Genomic DNA, 23,499 nt, shown 5'->3' on the forward strand with positions numbered 1-23,499 from the left:
AAGGAGAAGAAAACCTCGACATGATTCAGTTTCTCCATGGATGGATACCTATGGTTCTGGGAGCAAATAATTTGAAAGTCCAATTGAAATCGAAAAAGCACATAGAGACCTCAGACCATGACTGCAATTAAATGAGAAATCTCACTTTATAGTAATTAAGTGTTCAGAATATCAAGACAAGGACAAGATTTTAGCTTTAGCAACAAAAATAAAGTAAAAATAAAGTCCTCTTGAATATCATGGTTTGAAGGCTTTCCTTCATCCAGATATTACTGCACAGCAGTTAGCTAAGAGGAGATAACTTAATGAAGTAAAGAGAAGGGATACAAGTTTACATTACGTTATCCAGTGCCGATGAAGATTGTATTATGGATTTTTTATGAATTACACATAGGCATCAGATTTTGTGGAAACTTTGCCTTCTAATAGGACGAGTAAACGAGAAGGAATTATTTGGAATGAGTTGAAGGACTAGTAAATTAGAGATTCTGTTCTGAGGTAAAGGGTGTCAGAGTACATCGGCCACTGTTCATGGGCTCATTGGTGGCAATGAGCCACATCCCAGGGGTGGTGCTATATTCTTTAGCGCCAATGTTGGGGGAGGGGAGTTCTACTATTATAAAAGTCTATGAATGGTTATATTGATATGGAGTTATATTGATGCTTTATTTTACTTTAGAGAATTGATATAACATGGAATTTAAAGGGGTGGAGTCACGTGACGGAGTAGTGGCTGGTCGGGTGGAAACAGCCCTCTCCAGAGAAAAGAAAAATAAAGTTTGAAAAAACAGAGCTCAATAAACATAAAATACAGGAAGAGAAAGATAAAGTTACAGAGAAGAGACAGAAGATGGCACCCAAAAGAGAAATCGTAAGAATAACAGAGAAAAGGGAAGAAGGAAAATCACTGGAGAAGGCCTTACCTGCACGTCAGAGCAGAGAGCCACCATGGAGAGGAGCGGCCGATCTCCGATGTTGATGAGTCCCCAGAGGAGCAGTGTCCTCCTGACTGGCGGACTTCAAAAATGGCTCTTAGAGCCAAGAAGAGGTGTGCAACAGCGCATGCGCAAAGAGTTGCGCATGCACAGTGCGCAAGTAAAAGAAAAGGTTAACACCGGCGGGAGGGGGACTCAGCTGAGGAGCGACCAGCTGCGGACCGGCCAGCTGAGAGACGCCCAGTATCGGTGTTCAGCTGGGGGAAGCAAACAAGAAAGAAGAAAAGAAGAGTGGTGAGAAAGAGAATGAAGAGCAGGAAGAGGATGAGCGGCAACGGGGCGACCGTTGGACAACCTGCGGCAGGAGGCCCAGCAGTGGGTCGGCCTGCAGCAAGGGGCCCAGCAGCGGGTTGACCTGCAGCGGGAAGCCCAACAACGGGTCAACCTGCAGCAGGAGGCCCAACAGCAGGAGACACAGCAGCTGGAGGCCCAGCAAGGGTACAGAAGCAGCTCACCAAAGAAGGATTAAGATACACAAATACAGAGAAGAGAAGATGACACAGACATAGATACAGACACAGAAGAAGAGGAGGAAGAAGATCAAGAATTTGATCAAGAATTTGACACAGAAGAAGGTAAAATAGAAGGACAAAATTTAGATAAAGCCTTTTTTGAACAACAAATGAGGTCATTAAAAGAATGGCCATCATTAGAATTTAGTTCATTCTAAAGAAAAATTAAAAGAACTGAAGACAGAATGCAAAGCTTAGAGTTGGTCATGACTGAAATAGGGAAAAGAGTAGAAAATGTGGAGGAAAGAGAAGCTGCTGTAGAAATGGAAATAAATGATTTAAGAGGGAAGTTGGAAGAGAGCGAAAAAAAATTAAAGAGACACAAGATTTATTGTCACAAAAAATTGATGTATTGGAAAACTACAGTAGGCGAAACAACATAAAAATAGTGGGCCTGAAAGAAGGCAAAGAAAGGTCAGATATGAAGGAATTTATAAAATGATGGATCCTGAAGGAGTTGGGAATGACAGATTCACATGAAGAAATAGAAATCGAAAGGGCGCATAGAGCGCTGGTACCGAATCCAACACCACATCAAAAACCAAGATCCATATTGGTAAAACTTCTAAGATATACGACAAGAGAGAACATACTGGAGAAGGCAAAAAAGGTTAGAGAAGACAATAAGCCATTGGAATATAAGGGACAAAAAATATTTTTTTACCCAGATACAAGCTTCGAACTTTTAAAGAAGAGGAAGGAATTCAACACGGCGAAAACTATCTTATGGAAGAAAGGGTACAACTTTATATTAAGACATCCAGCAGTACTCAAAGTATTTATTCCTGGGAAATGGAATAGACTGCTCTCGGACCCAAAGAAAGCCCAAGAATTTGCTGAACATTTGCAGGACAGGAGAAGAGAGTGAGAAGACTGGCAAGAAAATATACAAAAATATAAAGTAAAGATAATGTATATATAAAGATTTAAAGATGGATAAGATAAGAGGAAGAAGGGTGAAAAAGAGAGAGAGAGAGAGAGAGAGAGTGTCTTGTTATATGTATAGGAAAATAGTGTTCTCTGGGGGGGCTGCGGGGGGAGAATAATGGTCACTGTGAAATTGGTTGACGCTTGCGAGTAAGTTCGCAAACTGAATGGTAGGGGAGTTGTGGTTGCCATCAAGGGACAAGGGGCAATCCAAGGAGGGGAGGTTCATTTGGGGTTAAAGGGTTATTGCTTGTGGGGATTGTTGGGGTATTTCATGTCTTAAGTGTGTTGTCATATATTGAGATTAAAAAGGAAAACTTAAAAATCAGTAATGGAAAAAAAGGGGATGGAGGTGGTGAAGAGGTGGAAAAGAAGTGAAAATAAAGATATAAGGTGGCCACGTTGGACTATATGACTATAAACATTAATGGAATATATAACCAAATTTAAGAGTATCCCACTGGAAAAAAAAATCAAATATAATTTAAAAGACAAAGTCACAATGTTTGAAAAAGCCTGGAAACTATATATGGAACATAACAGAAAGAGCAGGCCTCAGAAAATGATAAGAAGATAAACACGATCAGATTTAATGTATATAAGTAGATGATACATCTTTTTTGTTTGTATTTCTTTTGTCTAAAGATATTGTTTTATTGTTTTTTGTTATATTGTTCAATATTTACTGCTTTTGGAGGGGGTGGGAAGGGGGAAAGGAGGGATGGGAAAAAAAGAAAATGTCACTATGAATATTTAAAGAGATGCATCTGTAAATATATTGGTTGATCTGGTTCATAGTGCGATAAAATAAGAATTACAAAAAAACGGAATTTAAATAGGATGATGGAAGAGATGTGAGATTTTTAATGGATATATGATTAATGAGGATTAATATTAGAATATTGGAATTTAACATTTGGAATTGATTTAAAATATGAGGTCCAATTGAAATTTAAAAGAACATAGAGCACGGAGACCACGGCCGTAATCAAATAAGATTTGGTGGAAACTTTGCCTTTTAAATAGCTGAGTAAATGAGAAGGAATTATTTGGAATTATTTGGAAACCAGAGACTTTGTTCTGATGTAATATTTGGGAGGTGAATGGTGCCGGAGTCCGTCTTCCATTATTTGAAGCCTCATTTGTGGCAATAAGCCACATCTCATATGATAGAGGGGAGATGGTGCTATATTCCTTTGTGTCATGGAGGGAGTTCTATTATTAAATATATGTTCATGAATGGAGTTATATTGATTACATTGATGTTTTATTTTACTTTAGAGAATTGATTTAACATGGAATTTAAATTGGAAGATGGAAGAGATATGAGATTCTTAATAGATATGGTTAATTAGGATTAATTTAAAATATCAAATTTACATATTTGGTGATGTTATAATGTGTTGGTTTATGTAATCTTTATATCTTTGTAATATTCACTCCATTTTTCTTCTTTCATTTCAATTTTTTTCCAGTTTATTTTTAAGGAGGGGACTTAAGATTTTTTTTCTTCGGATCTTTGGGGGGATTGGGTGGGTTGGGTCTTCTTCTCTTTTTTTTTCAACTTGTAAAAGCCGTGTATGACAAATTGTGAATGAAATTGATTGTATAGCATCTATTAAATAAAAAAAAAACTCATTAAAGTATTAGATGTAAATAATTAAAGGCAAGACAGATTCACTGATGTTCATTTGGGAATCATTTCCTTTGTGCTATCCCTGTTTGGGCAGAATATGGCTTGAGACAGTCTGATGTGCCCCACAGATGCTACCTGACCTGTTAAGTGTTTGACTACATCATGGGAGCATTTGACAGTAGTTGTAAGGAGCTCCTCATAAACCAGTCAATTAAAAAATCAAGGGGAAATGCCCATGGGCTGGAGGCGTATTTAACACAAATTCATAGCTTTGAAAATAATGAAGTAATATGCGCCTGAGTGCAGCAAAGATCTGGACAACATTTCATCTAAGCAGCAAGTAAATCTAGGGGAGCTTGGCAAGAATGATCTTGCAAGATGTATCCATTCAGACAGTAGGGGATAAATGTATCCCTTTTGATGGCAGGGGTTGGGTAATCCAAAACCAGAGAATGGGGTTTCAGAATAATGGGTCTTCCACATCATCTCCCAAAACCCGTGACCTATACTGCAATGTTAGCAAGGGCACACTGTCGTCTGGAAAACCTTTTCTTGCGGGCATACTTCCCTGATTTTGAAATATGTATTTAATTTAGGTCACCACCCTTCAGCTCTCTCTCTCTCTCTCTCTCAGCAGCAGGCAAACATCGTCGTGAAAAAGTATCGAAATATTCACGTGAAAATCGGCAGAAATTATGACTATTACCCCAATCATGTTATCACACTAAAATGGTCTGTTCCTAAATGATGAAATGGATTGTCCTGCATCTCGAAACGAGGATAATGTTTTTTTTTAAAATACACCCAGTTTTACAATTATTCATCTTTTCCATGCCTTCTTCTTTCTGAGGAAATATTTAGTGAAGCTAATTTGGGGTCAATTACACTTTTCCATTATTCATGTATTGGGACAATATTCTTCCCATCTGCGAATTTAAGAGGGTCTCCCCAATTCCATCCGATTTCATTTAGGGTGCCGTTTTTATTGCTGTGTGCTTAAAAATAGAAATACAAAGTAACACGAGACGTGCTTTCATGAAGAATTATTTAAAAAATGTCCTGATATTTATTAGTAGCTAATTACTTGATTCATCCGGATGCTTTAATATTCAAAAATATTTCCCCTGATAAAGAAGTCATTATTTTAGATTATTTGGCGTTTATGTCGACTTTTTGTTTCTACTGTTTTGAATCAGCTCGCTTTAATCTGGATTTTTAAAAAGTTATTTGTCTGTTTGGCACAAGACAGAGGTTTTAGTGGATAGGACCATCATTAGAATATTTTCCATTTTAAAGCCTAGAAAATCCACAAAATTTAGAGTTACAATAATTAAAAAAAAATCAAGAGACTTCGTGGACTCTTCTGTCATTTAGAGATTTAATTGTATGGAAGGTGAACTAAGAGACTGGGAAATCTCAGCGGGTCGAGCAGCATCCATGGGAGGAAAAAAAAGAACGGTCCAAGGTTTCGGGTCTGAGCCCTTCCTGAGACTGTCAACAGAATAACAAGGCATGTAGCTTATTTAATTTCAAATATGTATTTATTTAATCAAATAGAATTTCAATGTTCTTCCTAACATGATGAAAATGTTACAAGTGACCATGAGCAATGCAATATGGATCGCTACACATAACTTAATGTAAGTCATTCCAAGGATGTGTATAACATTATACACAAGAGTCCAGAAATAAACAGGTCATTCTTGGGAAACGATTACTGTTTCACTGTGTCCCGAGTTATATTCCTCCTTCATCGATTGCCGCTTTCCCTTCCGTGCCCTGGTTTTCTTCTGGGTGTTGAGCAGCGGCTCCCAATCTCCTGAAGGAGGATGAACAGCTCCCCCACCACCTTGGCCTTACTCGCCTCGCCCAGCTGGAAGAAATGAGCAAGAATAAAAAGAGTGAAATTAATTCAGGGCGAGAGCCTGTTCAACACGAAGCAGAGGAGCACCAGAGAGGTTCTTCAAAGTCTCTCTCAACTCGACTCAGATCTATTCTTTTTCTGACTCCTGTTCTTTTCTAAATTGGGGCTTTGATGCCGCGGACAAATGTCGAGATTCATTTTTATCCCTTTCATCTGAATGTGTCCAATGGCCATCATGTTTCTGTCAAGTACCTTGCCCACTTTCTGCTTCAGTTGTTCAATGTTCTTGTTGGCGTTCGCTTTCTCTTCTGTATCCTGCAAAGAACACAATCAATTCAATGGCAAGAACTCGTTCCATCGCCCATTCAGCACTGCTTTGGCTCCAGTCGCCCCTCCTTCCGCCCGTGACCTGGATCTGAGTGGCCTGCCCCACCGACAGGAGAGTCACGACGCTGCGCAGCTCCCTGGTCCTTTGAAGAAGCCAGCGATCTCGAGTCTACCCTCTCCCGCATGGCTTCGATCAGAGCAGGAAACACTTACGCAATCGGCCATGTGCTTTTTCGTGAGAACGGCGAGAAATTCCTTGACCTCTTTCAGATGTGAAAACTGGGCGAGCCATTGGTCGGGTTTCAGAACGGTTGCAAGATAGAAGTCAGTCACCTCTCGGAGGACGTAGCAAGGACCGGATTCCTGCAAAATAAACCATAGATCTTGCAGATCATCTCCACAGGCCACTCCATACTGTCCATTCTCCACGTGCTCGCCCCAATGCAATGTTCTACCTCGAGTCCTCGAAAGAGATCCTTTCCCACCAGTCTCGTGTGCGTGTCCTCGTCGTGCTTCGCAGCCTGTGGAACAATGGATGAGCATTCATCTTATTTTTCAAAGCACGAAACCAAAGTGATGTCCATGCAGAATGAAAGCCAGAACTTACATCTTTAGACAGGACATGGACCTTGTGTCGCATATGTCGCAGTCGTTGTCCTTCCACGTGACAACCCACCTTCAGTCTCTCTGACTTCGACCTTGGGGCAGAGTTCGCCAGGACTGCGAAGCAGCCAAGTACCAACAGGGCGACAGTTGGACAGGAATGTCTCCTGAAAGCCATCTCTCAGCTCGAGCAAATCCAACTCCTCAGTCCAGCTGGAGATCAGGCTGACAAGCAAGCGTGAGCCAGAGAAGCCACAGGTTCCACCTCGCTCTCTGCTTGTGTGGAATCCATCGGCGGCGGGCATTGTTTATATATCTTGCAAAGGTAGTACAGAAATTTCCCTGAATGACTTGATGACGTGTGGCATTTCCTCGCTGGATTTCCGCTTTCTTGCAGGTGAGCTGGCGGATTTTCCGACGATGGTGCAAATTTGCAAAGAGCTTCACGGTAAAATACAATAATATTAAGTTATCGTATGTAATTATTCTCTGAGCCAATAACAGGAGTTTTCTTTCATTGTGTCTTTGCTTAATTGCACCCAAGGGAAAACCACGAACGTTTACGGTTAAAATCTTACGTGGCTCGATCTGCCGACTCCAGTAAATCTGACAGGCAGGTTTTTAAAAAATTGTTCTTTAATAGAAGCGGGTGTTGAGAAAGACATGCCAAAATATTTTCTTCCTTCTCCAAAGCACACATGATAAAGGCAGAGAGCTCCACTGGAATTGTGTGCAAATTTGTTCAACTCTTCAGTTAAAAGAAGGGGAACAGAGGTTGGCATAGCGTTAAGTGGGAGAAATTAGCAATACTTCCACCCCTCATTAAGCCATAGCTCGACTACTACAACCGCATAGAAGACGATGCAAAGATTTGCCAGGAGGATAATAAGATCAGACCATTTCAGCTCAAGGAAAGTTTGGGACAGTTTTCTTTGGAACAGAGGAGCGACTGGGAGGCTTCAGCGAAAGATCTTGGCTTCTCATAATTATAGAGGGTATATCAAATTGGAAGGTCTTGTTACCTCCAGGTGAGGAGTGTCAGGCCAGGTGATATTGTGACAGATTATGTTAAATTTTATATTGTATATGTTTAAAAGGAGATAAACGGTGGCAGGTTTTTTAGTGTAGATCACAAAAAGAGACCAACAGATCTCATTTAAAATTAAAGAGCTTTGCTCAAGCCAGACAGTGCAGGATCCCCTTGCAAAAACTTTGAAGAATGCCCATAAGGACTTCACAAGTAGGTGTTAACTGGACCTGCTGTGGATTATTGTTTTGGAAAGCAACAGATGAACGAACTCAGAAGATTGGGTCCGGTGCCGCAGTCTGAGTGGAGTTTGCTGTTCTTAGAGGGTCGTGTGTTTTTCTCTCTCTCTGTGAGAGAGAAAGAGAGACAGAGAGTGAGAGAATTCAATTCTACAGTTCAGCAGCAGCTGGGACTGGCAAGCTTGTGGAAAAAGCCAATTTTGAAGATGGGTTGTGAGTTCTTAGTTCAGCCTGTTCAAAGCCCTTGTGGTCCATACAAGAGGAATGGCTGGCTTTATAATATTTCACTTGTAATAAGGGAAACATAAAATAAACTCTGTAGTGACCTGAAATAAAGAGGTTATCAACTGGAAAACCATGATGGGGCAAGTTTCTTTGGCAAGACACTGATGTGGCTGATCAGAAGGAATCAGCTTGTGTCCAATGAGAAATAAATCTCTCTTTCTGAAAACTGACAAGAAGCTTGCTGAGTGGTAACCATTTACCTTTCAAGCACCAAAGTCTGGTGAAGATTCATAAATGTTAAATTCTGTGGATAGTATAAGAATTGCCTGATACCAGTGAACCTGGAGAAGTGAGATTGGACTGTGAATTAAAGAACTTTACTGAACTTCTACACATATATCATAGATGTGTGCTTAGAATTAGAAGGGGATTAAGTTAGATTAAGTTAGTAGTGCTAAGTTAAAGTTTGATCCTGTTTTTATGTTTAAAAATAATTAAAAGCAACTTTTGTTTAAGTAAACATTTGTCTTGGTGAATTTTTATTGCTGCTGGGCTCATAAAATTATATTTAAACTAAATGGTAGAAGAAACAGGAATCTTGTTCCCCCCGCACCCCCCATCCCCGACACTGACGGGGCTCCCACCTGGGGTGGGAGGGGAAGTTATCTGGAAAACAGTGTCTGAAAGGTGGCAGAGGTGGATCCCCGATCACATTCAACACATGCCTGGAAGTGTGCTTGAAAATTTTTGACCCGCAGGGCTAGACCAAAAGATGGAAGATAGAATTGTGCTGGGTAGCTCTGAGACAACTGGCACAGACAGGTTCAATGGCATCCTTTTATGCTTTAGTGTTTTATTATTCAATGATAAATCTAACATGCGAATCCCTCTGTTTCCCTTAGAAACATGCTCAAAAATCTGCCATATTCAATATTTTACAGCAACATTATTGTAAAGGTATCAAAGAATTTCCAGGTATTGGAATGGTCTTTTTCCTCAAATAGGTTATTTGTAATATCACAGGTGCTTGAAATGAAGGCACAAGCTTCATAATAGTGGTCGATAAAACCTGACACTTATCATTTTAAATTATCTTCAAGATTAAATCCAACACTTGAATTTTGATTCATAATAGCCAGGCAATGAATATTCTACTTCAGTCTAATAAGATATGGGACCTCTACCTGAGGCATTGAAGTTGAACTTCATTAGATCAATAATCCTACCTTTCACACCGTGGTTGCGAAAAAAACACACAAATGTTGAAAAAACTGAGCAGGTCAAACAGTGCCTTTATGTAGCAAAGGTAAAGATGCATCACTAACATTTCAGGCTTGAGCCCTTCTTCAACAATACAGAATTGCTCTTATCTGTGGGTAAAGTCTATTTCAATTCCTTTAAAGTTTTATGCTTGAAGTATTAGTGTTTAACTCTAATTTAAAGGGAGAGAGGAAAGCTGTCTTTGGAGGCCGGCTTTCTCCTTCAGTGGTGACTTAACTGTTGCCTGCTCTGTTGGAATATAACTTTCTCTTTGTAGTCTGCTCATTCATTTCTGTCAGCATTTGGCCCACTAAAGCTTTTGTTGCATATCTAATGACCTCACGTTGCCCTCACTGGAGAGTGCGGCTTCCACCGTGGGGATTGTTATTTAGGGAAGCGCAATGCCTTTTAGCAACTGAGGTGGTTCAAGTTCATCATTATCTGATTGTTCATATACCACCCAATGAAACAGTATCTCTCCAGACCATGGTGAATGTGCCAAAACACACAATACACAGAACATAAAGATCTCATAAGTGATCAATATAAATATATATATAAATATTTGGGATGACTTTCACGGCTGCAGGTTACTGTTCATCAGTCTCATAGTCTCAAGCTATTCCCCAGCCTGGCAGTCCTGATTTTGATGCTCCTGTATCCTTTTCCTGAAGCTAGTGGGTTGAAAATACTGTGTGCTAGATGGAAATGGAGATTTCTTCAAATCCTTGGGCCCTATTGAGACAAAACTCCAAGTACTTGTCATTCATAGCAGAAAGGGAGACCCAGTGATTATCTCGGCTGTGATAATGATCCTCTGTATAAACTTCCAGTCTGTTCCTTTGCAGCTACCGTACCACACAATGATGCAGCCAGATAGGATATTCTCAATTGTGCACCTGTAGAATGTTGACAAGGTGGAGGCCGGTGACCTTGCCATCCTCAGCCTCCTTATATCTGCTGTGTCTTCCTGACTAATGAGGAGATGTTGTGAGTCCAGGTTCCAGCATATGTGGTATGTGAGTGGGAAGGGAAAGTTGAGAATCGCTGCTCTAGACCCAATTTTTACTGAAATATTTTGCTTGAGAAAAATTGTCATTGGCCCATTTCCTTTGAAATTATGAAACCGTGCACATAACGAGTCAATGAGGTACGATTAAAACAGTGATTTTCAAACTTCTTCTTTCCACTCACATCTTCTTTGGCTTGGCTTTGCGGACGAAGATTTATGGAGGGGGTAAAGCTTTAAGTAATCCCTTACTAATCAAAGAGCACCGATGGCAATAACAAGAAATAAATATGCTACTATTTTTACAAATTTGGAGCTCGCATGTGCAAAGTTTAGGATAAATATTTAAAAATATACTTGCAGCCTCTTATGACCTGTAATAATCTTCTTCCCTAAAACGGTTGTAAAAATTTTGCATGGCAGTTCGAGCAACTGATCAACTGGCATGGAAGCAGCAGCAAATACATTTGGATCCGTCCTGTGGGTCGTAGGTTGCACACCCTTGTGATAGAGGAAAGGTGAGAATTGATTTTGGCTTTGTGAAAGGAGACAGAGAGAAAAGAGATATGTGTCTGTGTGAGTGAGTGAGAGAGAGGGGGAGAGAGAGCGAGTGAGCTGTGGAAAGGTGACGGGGAAAGAAGGGGGAGGGTTTAACAGAAACTAGAGAAGTTGATGTTATTGCCATCAGTTAGAGGGAGCTCAGATGGAATGAGGTGTTTGATCCTCTGATTTGCAGGTGGTCTCAGTCTGGTAGTGCTTGAGACCATGGATAGACATGTTGGCAAGGGAATGGGGTGAGGACTTAAAATGGGTGGCCACTGGGATATTGCGGCAGACAGCACCATGGTGCCCAACGTAGCCATGTCTGCCCATGGTCTATACAGTGTCAGACTGAGACCACCTGCAAGTTGGAGGAACAACACCTCCTATTCCATCTGGGCACCCTCAAACCAAATGGCATTAACATGGACATCTCTGGTTTCTGTTAGCCCCCTATCCCCCATCTTTCCATATGTCTTATTTTCTCTCCTCTTTCCCCAGCTCTGCTTCCACAGAGCAAATCAACCCCATCCCCAATCAATTCTCACCTTTCCTCTCTCCTATGATCCTTCCCTTTAACACTTCGACTGTTGGATTGTACTCCTACCCCTACGCATTCTTCCCTTTGTCTCAGCCTTTTAATTTCTGTGCCTGTTTGCTTTTTATTCATACCTTGAAGAAGGGAAGAGGCCTGAAACTTCGGTTCATATCCTAAGGACACTGCGAGACCTGCTGGGTTCCTCCAGCATTTCTGTGTTTTCAGTCATGAGTATAAACAGTGAAATCTCAAGTATACATGTCATAAACTTCAAGCACTCACATTTATGCAGAAGATACAAACCTCCTGACAGTTAGCAGGAAAATGCTAGTGTTTCTCCAGAACATCCAAGCCTGTGGTTTTATGTTGGGACTAATGATTTAATGTGCCTTTAGGAACTGGTGGACCACTTTAAAACAAAAATAAAGATAATGAACGCTAGATGGATTAGGAAATTAGAGAATTAGTGAAAGATGACTACTTATTTTCTGATTGCATTCAACATGCCATGTGCTATCTGGTTCTTTTTCAATTCCTTTTACACTGTCAATTTTCTTCATGGCCTTCTTGTCATCTTCACTTTAATCATTTGCTTTTACTCTCACTCATTTCAATTGCTGACACACTTGTACTCAATTGTATGTTTATGGCTGAAACCACATGAAGAATTGTCCATCCTAGGAAGAAGGGTAATATCTCATCCAGACCATTCTTTGGTGGCAAGACCTCTAATTCATCTGGCATAGCATGAGGCACTAGGTGCTAATGTGAATTTAATGTTAAGGCAACAGTCATATGGAATTGGATTTAAATAATCACAAAATAATTTTAATCCCTACATTTTAATGTAGGGAAGAGATAACTTCAGGAAAAAATAGGTTAATGGGTTTTAATTTCCCATCTATTGATTACTTTATGTAATTCCTTTTTCTGACTTCATACTTTTCTGTCAAGGAATTTTTTTTTTCCCCTGCCATTAATAGATCAAACTCCAGAAAAAAAAAAAACAGGATTAAAAACTGCATCATGGAAGAGTTTAGAGAAAAGTTCTGAATACCAACGGCTTGGAAAAATCAAATACCAAATTCCCCATTACTGGCTGCTGAACAGGTATTCAACATCCTGCTAAATATTTCATTGTGTAGTCTGTGTAGGAAATGTCCAGGTAACAATATCCAGTATTTGCTATACAGTGACCACTCGAATAAAATTAAAAAAGGCCTGAATTTAACCTGCCCCAAGAAATATGACCTTTTAACTTTTGTGACAGTTCAAAAAAAAGTGTGCGGATTGTTGCTTTTAAATGCCTTTTAACTCTTGAGATTCACTTTACCTTGCATTTTTAAACAAAAATAGAATCATTCCCCAGTTGAGTTGTTGGTATAGCTAGACCGTTTTTAGTAAGTTTCTGTAAAAATGTAATGTGGAAAATGTGCCAATTCAGGAATGAGGAGGGAGAGAACTAACAGAAGATGACCAAGACCAAAACTGTGAAGCTAAGGAGGTGGTTGAGGGAAATGGAGAAGTGGAACCAGTTGTGGAAAGGTAATATTGGTCTAAGATCCTAGTGGAAGAGGGGCTGGCAAGGGAGTTGTAAAAACATTCTGTTTAATAAGGTCTAAACTTTGGGATTAAACTTTTGGCAATTTAAGTATTTAATGTAATCAAATTCACCCAACCTCTTGAAATATGTACAAATATAAAATTTCCATGCTTTGATCTTTGATTTTGTCTTCTCACAGTCGACTTGTTAATAAAATCCAAAGCTCTATGTGAAATTTGTCTAAAGTTCTCCACATCTAAATTTGTTATTATTACACTTTTATTTCCAAATTTAAATGTAGCTGATAGCTGTGATGTTTGAGCAGAATATTTTTGTATTAATTGTGTGGTTAATAATAGTTTGGCATCCTCTATTTTTTTTTAAAAACTCCCTGGATTACAATGCACTATTTGGGAGAAAATGTTTTTGAAATATTTTATTTTCAAGCTTAAATTCTTTTCCAAATCAAAAGAACCAATTATAAGGGATGTCTAAAATTTAATGTTGACTTCATTACATTTTTAGAGAAGCAGCCCCTTTAAATGGACATGATGTAACAGGAAAGTGAGACTCCAATTGTCAGAATGAGTTTGGATCTGATGAACGTGGGTGATTGTCCATTCCAAAGTTTTGGATTTTTTAATAATTTTTTTATTTTTCACACACATAAATATTCAACATATACAATACAATAAAACCATAAAACAATATTTTAACACAAAGGAAAATAAACAAGAAAAATGCATCATCTATTTATTACACACTGAATCCAGTCGTTTTGTCTTCTTATCATTTTCATTCTCATTTTAGGGGATGGAGGTCATAGGCAAGCTCTCTCTGATATGTTCCATGTATGGTTCCCAAATTTGTTCAAACATTGTAACTCTATTTTTTAAATTATATGTTATTTTTTCCACTAGAATACATTTATTCATTTCCATGTACCATTGCTGTATACTCATGCTCTCTTCCATTTTCCAAGTTGACATTATACATTTTTTTGCTATCGCTAAAGCTATCATAATGAATTTTTTTTGCACTTTATCCAACTTGTGGCCTAATACTCTACTTCTTATGTTACTTAAAAGAAATATCTCTGGTTTTTTTGGTATGTTATTTTTTATAATTTTATTTAATATCTGATTTAATTTTTTTCAAACGTATTCACTTTTGTACATGCCCAAGTTGCATGTAATGTTGTTCCCAGTTCCTTCTTACAATGAAAACATCTATCCGATAATGTTGAATCCCATTTTTTTAATTTTAGGGGAGTACCCTGTGTAACTAATTATACTGTATCATGCATAACCTTGTGTTTATTGTATTCTTCATAGTTCCAGAACATAACTTTTCCCATACTTCATTTTTTTTTATCTTTATGTTTAGATCCTTTTCCCACTTCTGCTTAGGTTTATAGTTTATTTCAATTTCCTAATCTTGCATCTTAATGAGATGTTGGTTATAAATCTTTTGATTATCATTGTGTCTGTAATCACGTATTCAAAGCTGCTTCCTTCAGGTAATCTCAAGCTGTTTCCCAATTTATCCTTTAAATATGCTTTCAATTGATGATATACAAACATAGTACTATGAGTTATTCCATATTTGTACTTCAACTGTTCAAATGTTAATAAATTATTTCCCAAAAAACAGTTTTCTATTCTTTTGATTCCTTTTCTCTCCCATTATCTAAAGGAAAGGTTGTCTATTGTAAAAGGGATTAGCAGATTTTGCTTCAATAGTAATTTTGGTATTTGATAATTCATTTTTTTCCTTTCTAAGTGGATCTTCTTCCATGTATTAAGTAAATGATGCAGTACTGGTGAGTTTTTATATTGCACCAGCTTTTCATCCCACTTACAAAGTATATGTTCCAGTACCTTTTCCCCTATTTTATCTAGTTCTATCTTAGTCCAGTCTGGTTTTTCCCTTGTCTGGTAAAAATCTGATAAATACCTTAATTGTGCGGCTCCATAATAATTTCTAAAATAAAGGATTCCTCCCTTTCCACAAGAATTTCCTTATTATTCTCTTTAGTTCCTTAAAGAATTTTTCTGTTAAGGGAATTGGTAATGTTTGAAATAAGTATTTTATCCTTGGGAACAGGTTCATTTTAATGCAGTTTACCCTCCCTATCAACGTTAGCGGTAATTCTTTCCAATGTTCTAAGTCTTCCTGAAATTTCTTTATTAGAGGCTGATAATTTAGTTTGTACCAGTGGCTTAAGTTAGTATCTAACCTGATCCCTAGGTATCAGATTGCTTGTGCTTCCCATTTAAATGGTGATTCTTTTTAAAATTCTGTATAGTCTGCGTTACTCATTGGCATCACTTCACTTTTATTTGTGTTGATCTTGTACCCTGATATTTCTCCATATTCCTTCAATTTCTTATGTAATTCTTTTACTGATACCTCTGGTTCTGTTAGCCCACTCCAAAGTTGAAGTCAACTGATGGTGCCCAACAAACTCATCATGACCTGACCACACCTGCCATTGGTATGGCCTTTGCCTGGTATAATACAAATGCCCCCTTTTTATTTATATTTAATTATTTTTTCAATTTTTTGCTTGTGTAATGAAAAGGACTGTTTAGTACGATATTAAAGATAATGTAGAGTACTATCTCCTTCTAACGTTTACTTTAGGTTACTCTGCTGTGGATTGTATTTTGTTTCTGAGCCTATCTGTTTTGTTAATTTCTTCTTGTTCTTGCACCATGTCTCAATGTCTTACTTTCTAAACTAGCATAACATGTGGGAGCTATGAGTATCCAGATTGGTCAGAATTGGCTTGGCATACAGGGAAAATTAACTGAATTAACAACCATCTCTCCCAAATTGTGCAACTGAAAGCCAGGGAGCAAATGCTCCAAATGAATATAAATGTGGGAAATAGAGAGAAGTTCTCTAAAGTTTCTTCATGTGAAAATTGATCTGAGATGGGAGATTAGAATGACAGGCTAACACTTCTAGAAACTGGTGAAAAGTTCCCTGGAATTTTCAATGAGTATAAAAGATTTTGTGTCAAAAATAATTTCTGAAATCATTGGTATTTTTGTAACTGGTAAATTGGAGGCTGTAGAGGACGAAGGAAGGCTTCATGGGAGGGTGGTAATAGAGAAAAGAAAAATATATAACCCTCCCTCTAATCCCTGAAAACTGCATGCATCAGATAATGAAGTCCTAACTGATAATTTTACTTCACTAGAGGGTGCTGTTTTGGTTGCTCCTCGTCAAGTGAAATCACCATCACCCCTTCGTAGAAGAATTCGGCCTCCGTTGGGAAAAGTGTATTCACCCAATAAATATTTTTCAGAATCATGAAGCAAAATACCGAGAAAGGTATGTGAGGGATTTGAGAGACTATGATGTTCTTTCAAATAATCTGCAAAAAATATCTGACTCTTGAGCAAAGTAAAGAAAAGCATCTGGTGCCCTAGGAATTGTTTCACGTTGTAGCACAATGTGCTTCCCCTTAGGGGGATGGAGATTTTCTTTATAAAGCTCTACTCTAAGTCTTTATACCTCCACTTTATATTTATAATTGATCATGGTTTGTAGTCTAAACGATTGCAATGAAAAGCTCAGATGAGGATTATAGTTCTTTAACCTTTTTTAAAAGTCCACTTCAATGTAATTATACTATTTTGAATTTGTTTGAACATATTAAAAGCAACATGATTAACAATAAATATAATCTGATATATTTGGAAATGTTTAAAGTTTTAATTAAAAGTGGTTCAACATTGTTATTTTCAGAATTTAATAACATTTGGGAAATAATCTAAAATGAACATATTAAATTTGATAAAAAGATCCATGTAAGTAAGCTACCTGTTGCGATCTAAAACAAAGATTATTCTTCTAAAAAGTTGAAATAATGAGGGTTACTAATCTGTTTGATCAAGGATAAATAACTGATACTTCACATCCTTGTGCTTTCCAGCACAAGTTACTTAATTACAATCATAGGTAGGAATTCAAGGTGATTTCCACTACCTGCTTATCCAGCTCCAGTTCTAGTTGTCCTTCAGCTCTTAACCTAAAGTTAGGTTACAGTAGACATGGATTCAACTCTGGAACTTCAGATCTCTGGGGCCCTTACTTATCCTGTAAGTCACTGAAGGATATGAAATGAGAGTTTATTGTCATGTACATAGTGCATAAAGTTGTTTTGTAATCTTTGTTGTTGTAGTAAAACCATAAATGATCTTTCTTTACGACAGACTGAATTGCTCCAACAATCTCCAGCAGCTGGAATTAAAACGTGTGACCCCATTCCTTTGAGGGAAGAATGCATGCCTGCAGATTACAATAGCCCATACTTTGTAAAGTCTGCACCTTCATCACTAAAGCTTCATCCTGCTTTTGACCCGAATTCTGCTTTAGTCACTACTTCACCATCAAGAAGTTTACTACATCAGATACAAGGAACACTTAGACATCCAGAGTTCCAGCATAAAGGTAACTCATTAAACATACTATTAAGGACATAAACAGACGATTGAATCTAGCAAACAGTAAATTAACTTCATTGCATAAAGGGAGAAATAACATACACAGAGGAGCTGAAAATAGTTATTTCCAATGTTTTGATGGGGTCCAATAATATTCTATATGTGGATTTCCAAAAGGCATTTGATAAGCGGCCACATAAAAGGTTATGTGGAAAATGAAACTTTATAGTGTGGAGCATATGTTGTCTTCTATGTTATTGTTGTGAACAGAATATTGGTTTGCTAACAGAAAACAAAATTGGAGTAGAAATTTATTTGTTTTGGCTGATAAGATGTAAAAATGGCATGCCACAGGTTGGCAATGGGACCTACATTTCTCACAATTGTTTGATTGATTCGATTGAAGGCACTCATTGTCACATTACTGATGGCACAAAGATAAATAGAAAAACAAGTTGTGGAAAATCATAATGATATAAAAGGTTTGATAGGATCATTGGTAGGTTAAGTGAGTGACTTTGTGTTTTGCCATTTAATGCAAAAGGGCAAATGGCCTCCTCCTCCTCACTTGTCTGTTTGAATGAGTCTCATATTTACTGTATTAGGAAAATAAGATAACATTTACAGCAGTAGAAGCAACTGGTAGGCCTCGAGCAACCAGCAAAAAAAATTGCTGAAAATAAATAGGTAAATAGGTAAAAAAAAAATTTTAAAGTTTAAAATTGGCCCCCTCCCACCCACCCCCGCAGTTAGTTCACCAATGAAGCAACTGGAAAATTTGCTTACCTACCCCATAGGTACTGTTTTTTTTTTCTGTAGTACATATTTAAAATGAGCAATATCTACTATAATGAAGGTATCACACTTAATGGAAAGTTTTCTGTTCTTGAGATGAGGTTTTTGGCATCTGACGTATCCTCCTTTTTTCAGGAAACGCGGCTTCCCCTATTGCGATTGATGGAGCCCTCACTCACATTTCCTCCATTTTTCATACCTGTGCCTGTGCCTTTTGTCCCATTTCTTTATCCAGCCTATCTCCCTTGTGTGCTCTCAGACCTGATGCAAGATCTTGATCCGAAACATCAACCACCTTTCTTCGTCTCATGATTTCTCTATCAGGTCTCCTGCACTATCTGGATGAGGAAGAATGGGAAGAGGCTTGAATAGACCATGAAGTCTTAACTTAGAAGATAGTTGACCTTTGGATTTCTCAAACCCAAATTAGTGGTGGAAGCTCACTCAATAGATTTGACCGATTTTAGAGCATTAAATGAATAGGGGGCTGGAAAAATTACACTGAAGCAGAAATTTATCCATGTCCTTGAAGGACCTTGCTACTATTATACTCTTACTTACTTTGATCTTATGGATTGACAGAGCTAAACTGTCTATTTCATTGTTGCATATACAAGATAATTCTGATGCGCTGATTAAAACTAGGACTCTGTCATTCTGACCAAAGATCAGTCAGTTATAAAGGGTTTTACAATTAACACAAAAAAAAATTAAATGCAATTTACGTTTGGATAAATGTTTCTTTCAGAGGATGATCGAATGGTCACAAATAACTGCATGTTCAGTAGCATCTAGTTCTCAGGGCTTTGCTCAGAACAGAAGAGATAATTTCTGGAGATGGGCCCATGAATCTTTGTAATTAGTGGTTCTTACCAAGAAGGATGTGTGGCTTTTGGTAAGATGCGAGATTTTTTAATCGACAAACTACATCCTGTTCAGATTTGAATTAAAATGTTTGCTTTATGTCTGATAAATGTTATTTTTTCCCCCTTCTATTTATTATTTTAAAACATTTAATTTATGGTGTTCCATGAGTGTAGAGGCTGAGAACTAAAATTCAAATATTGATTGTTTTACAACAAAAAGATACGTGACATACAATCTAATTTCTACTACATTGAATAGAGTAAAACATTACCAAATTTAATATCTGTAATAAAATACCCACAGTTAGTTTAATAAATGTATTTTTAAAAACATGAATGATAAACTTGTGTTGATGATCACAATTATTATGTAAACTGAGGTCTCTATCATACCTTATCACTGGAGCTGCAAGGCTGTGGTTGTACCAGCTGCGTCTCCCTACAATCCGTTCCATTCATAGTTTAAATTTAACAGTTGTTGATGTGAGTGGATTAAAAATGGTCAATTTCTAATTAATTAGTACATTAAATGGAGTATCTTTCTCGAAGGAACTGTTCCTGGTAAGTAGCTGGTCTGGAAGGTTAGATCCTGATGAAGGGCTCAGGTGTGAAACATTAGTTACCCTTTACTTCCTATGAATGCTGTAAGACCTTCTGAATTTCTCCTGCATATTTGCATATTGCACTAGATCTGTTGTTCTTTGTCATCTGTATTAATACAGTAAAACCCCTTGTATCTGGCACCATTGGGGGGGATTGGCAGATGCCGGATATGTGAATTTTCCAGTTGCTTGAGATTGTGTGTTGTGTGATTGACAAACTAACCACTAGGGGGTGCCAATTTTAAACTTTCTGTAATTTATTTGTGGATTGTTTGAGGCTGCCGGTTGCTTGAATTCCTAAAAATGTATTGTAAATTGGATGAGAATATAAAGATATCATCAAAATCAGTGATGTAATGGACAGTGAAAAAGAGTATCTAAGACTGCAAAAAGATCTGGGTGAGGAAAAGGACCAAGGAGTGTTAGATGGAATTAAACTCTGACAAGTGTGAAGTATTACATTTTGAGAATATATACCAAGGCAGAACTTACACAGTAAATGGCAGCATCTGAAGAGAGGCCTGAGAATGTCTTCCGTTAAAGTGGCGACACAGGGAGGTGCAGATGCATTCATTGGTTAAAAGTTGGGATGTGATGTTACCACTGCACAAGACGTGAGGCCCCACTTGGAGCATTTCATCTATTTCTGGTCACCAAGCTACAGAAACGGTCATTACACTACAAGAGGATGTTATCAGGACTGGAGGGCTTGAGTTCTCAGTGGACTGATCAGCTAGGATTTTTTCCCTGGAGAGTAGGAGGCTGAGGCGTATATTAAATTATTAAGGGGGGGGGGGTCACAGATAAGGTGAATGGTCACGGGTTTTCTTTCCACAGAATAGTGGAGTCTAAAACTACAGGGCATAGGTTTGAAGTGAGAAGGCAAAGATTTAAAGGGGGCCTGAGGGGCAGTTTTTTCACAGAGATGGCTCATGTGTATGGAACACTGCCTGAGGAACCATAGAAGCTGAATAACTACAAGTTAACCATTTCACCATTTTTTTTTCTTTGGCTTGGCTTCGCAGACAAAGATTTATGGAGGGGGTAAAAGTCCACGTCAGCTGCAGGCTCGTTTGTGGCTGACAAGTCCGATGCGGGACAGGCAGACACGATTGCAGCGGTTGCAGGGGAAAATTGGTGGGTTGGGGTTGGGTGTTGGGTTTTTCCTCCTTTGTCTTTTGTCAGTGAGGTGGGCTCTGCAGTCTTCTTCAAAGGAGGTTGCTGCCCGCCAAACTATGAGGCGCCAAGATGCACGGTTTGAGGCGTTATCAGCCCACTGGCGGTGGTCAATGTGGCAGGCACCAAGAGATTTCTTTAGGCAGTCCTTGTACCTTTTCTTTGGTGCACCTCTGTCACGGTGGCCAGTGGAGAGCTCGCCATATAACACGATCTTGGGAAGGCAATGGTCTCCACACCCCTAACGTCGAAGTACTCGAGATGGCAGAGGTCGACAGCATCGATATAACCATTTACGGAGCGGAAAAAGGCCATGTTGGCCTTTCGAGTCCGCACCGGTTCACTGATTTTGTGTGCCCTCTTCAGGCCTTGGTCCCGGTAGATCTTCATTCGATAACGATGGGCGAATTCAATGCAGGTGAAATCTTATTGAAATTGAAAGCAAGATTCTTTCAGTCAGATCAGCCTCAGTCAGTAATCTGTGTATGATCAGAATGCCAAACACAGCAGATGCTGCAACTTTGACATTAAAATGGAAATATTTAACAAATCAGAAAGAGATTGCTTGAATTCAGCAGAATCAGGACAATTTGATGGAAATGCATTCCCCTGGAGATGGATCATTATCCTTGTATCTTGTATAGTTTTAAAAGATATTTAGGCGGGTATAGGGCTAGGAATGGTTTAGAAGAATATGGGCCAGGTAGGCAAAGACGAGGACGAATTGGGTGGAAGAAATTTCTTGGCTTTGATTGATTTTAAAAATCACCAAAAGCAACTTTAAGTTTGTTTTTGCAAATTCCTGCGCCCGTGCATCCGATTATTGCTGAGAACTGACGCTGACATGCATCATTTGCAAAATAAAAGGGTGCTTTCTCGTGTACGTAATTTGCATACTGGAAACATTTTCCAGGAAAGCATAGCGACCCCGCCGACGTTTCCTCTGTCATCTGTGACCAGAGGTTGAAATATGTGCACTGTGGTTTCAGAGAACCCACCCCCCCTCCGCAGGACATGGGAATCGCTGTGTTGAAAGGGGGCTCTGGGGAACTCCGTGTTGGGTACTGGGCTTCTTTTGTAGCAGTGTGCCGAGCAGTGCCGAGTGGGGAGAGGCGTGTTTAAGAATCCGATACAAACTGATATACGCACGATACAAATCTGCATACACACACGTGCCAGTTCATCTGCAAAATTGCATTTCAACCTCCCTACCGCACCCCCCCCCCCCATGTAAATAATGAGTGACGTGTAAGTGTTGAGCTTGCATATTTGTTGTGAGGTGAAGTTCGAGAGACTTGCACTTGTATGGAGTTTCCTGACACGTTTGCCAGTTTCTTGATCCTTGTATAGCTTTCAACAGCTCTGGAATGTCCACGCTCTGGGTGGATTGTGTTATATTTGATGCCCTTAGCTTGGAAGCTATCTCTATCACTCATTCTTAGGTATAACCTTTCACTGGCAATGTCATTCTTTCTTGGGCCTCCCGAATTGAACACCAACCAATATTCACTGTATGTGAATTCATCTCTAAACACAAAAAAAAAGGTCGATGCTGGAATTTTGAGCAAAGAATGAGATATTGGAAGAACTCAAGGCCAGGCAGCATCCGTGAGCAGAAATGGTTCGTCAACGTTTTGGGTGGGAACCCTTTTTTATCAAGACTGCCCATGTTTGTGAATTAGTTTACTTTATATATAACAATTCAGTTATTTCATGGATACTATTGTGAGATACAGAAGTACCTTGCTCGAGACAAAAATTGAGAACAAAGAACATTTATTATACAACAATACAAAGTTGGGTGCTTCCCCTTACCCTGGGAATGCACACATACACTGGGGCTCACCCAACTTTTATACAGTTGATTTCAGTATAGAAGTACCCTCCCCCTTCCATTCTTCTGCCTCCTGGATGAGTTTGGCATTAGGCAATCCTATCTTGCCTACGTGCTGTTTCTGTGAACTTGGAGGACCAGGGGGTATCCTGTCGGTGTCCCATCATGTCATTGTCCTTATTCACACCTTCCCGACTCTCAGGGCTTACTAACTTCTTTTATGCAGAACTTGCTAATTCTGTCTAAAAGGCTAGAAGACCCTTATCTTATTCAGACTAACTTTACTTCTGACATTCTATTACCTATCCTTATCCTATTCATACTGGCTTTATTCATTACACATATATCCATACTAGTTTTCTTCATCTTTCATATTTTCATATTAGTTTTACTCATCTCTCACACTATTAACCAAACCAGCTAATTTAAAATCCCAGATTTCCATTTCATTTGGTGCAATTTGAGCTCATTTCTCTGAACCAATGGTTCGAAACTGGCCCCTGGACCAGTAAATGCACCACCAT

The 23,499-nt window shown here is 38.7% G+C and overlaps 2 protein-coding genes across 7 annotated transcripts in view; one reads left to right on the forward strand and one right to left on the reverse strand.

Annotated features, from left to right (window-relative positions):
- Positions 1-5,595: 5,595 nt before the first annotated feature.
- Positions 5,596-7,319, reverse strand: LOC138746105 (interleukin-22-like). Of its 2 annotated transcripts, XM_069903969.1 has the most exons (5): positions 6,869-7,309; positions 6,717-6,782; positions 6,475-6,624; positions 6,187-6,249; positions 5,596-5,943 (listed from the first exon to the last, which is right to left on the reverse strand). In XM_069903969.1, the coding sequence occupies exons 1-5, from the start codon at positions 7,040-7,042 to the stop codon at positions 5,821-5,823; spliced, it is 576 nt and encodes a 191-aa protein (XP_069760070.1). In that variant the 5' UTR covers positions 7,043-7,309; the 3' UTR covers positions 5,596-5,820. The 2 variants fall into 2 exon arrangements, with proteins under 2 accessions (XP_069760070.1, XP_069760069.1); XM_069903968.1 differs by lacking the exon at positions 5,596-5,943 and having other exon boundaries at positions 5,978-6,249; positions 6,869-7,319.
- LOC138746104 (interleukin-22-like) overlaps positions 5,686-23,499 on the forward strand; it is a 28,881-nt gene continuing 11,067 nt past the window's right edge. Inside the window, exons 1-6 of one of the 5 annotated variants that reach the window (XR_011346705.1) lie at positions 5,686-7,261; positions 12,686-12,812; positions 13,147-13,247; positions 16,454-16,587; positions 17,472-17,709; positions 19,246-19,392. The gene's annotated coding sequence lies outside the window, so the exon portion shown is untranslated. Of the gene's footprint in view, positions 7,262-12,685; positions 12,813-13,146; positions 13,248-16,453; positions 16,588-17,471; positions 17,710-19,245; positions 20,469-23,499 lie in introns of those variants that run through there. The other 4 variants (XR_011346703.1, XR_011346702.1, XR_011346706.1 and 1 more) reach the window with 4 other exon arrangements.

The sequence above is a fragment of the Narcine bancroftii genome, chromosome 11, assembly GCF_036971445.1.
Source record: "Narcine bancroftii isolate sNarBan1 chromosome 11, sNarBan1.hap1, whole genome shotgun sequence".
Lineage (NCBI taxonomy): Eukaryota > Metazoa > Chordata > Chondrichthyes > Torpediniformes > Narcinidae > Narcine > Narcine bancroftii.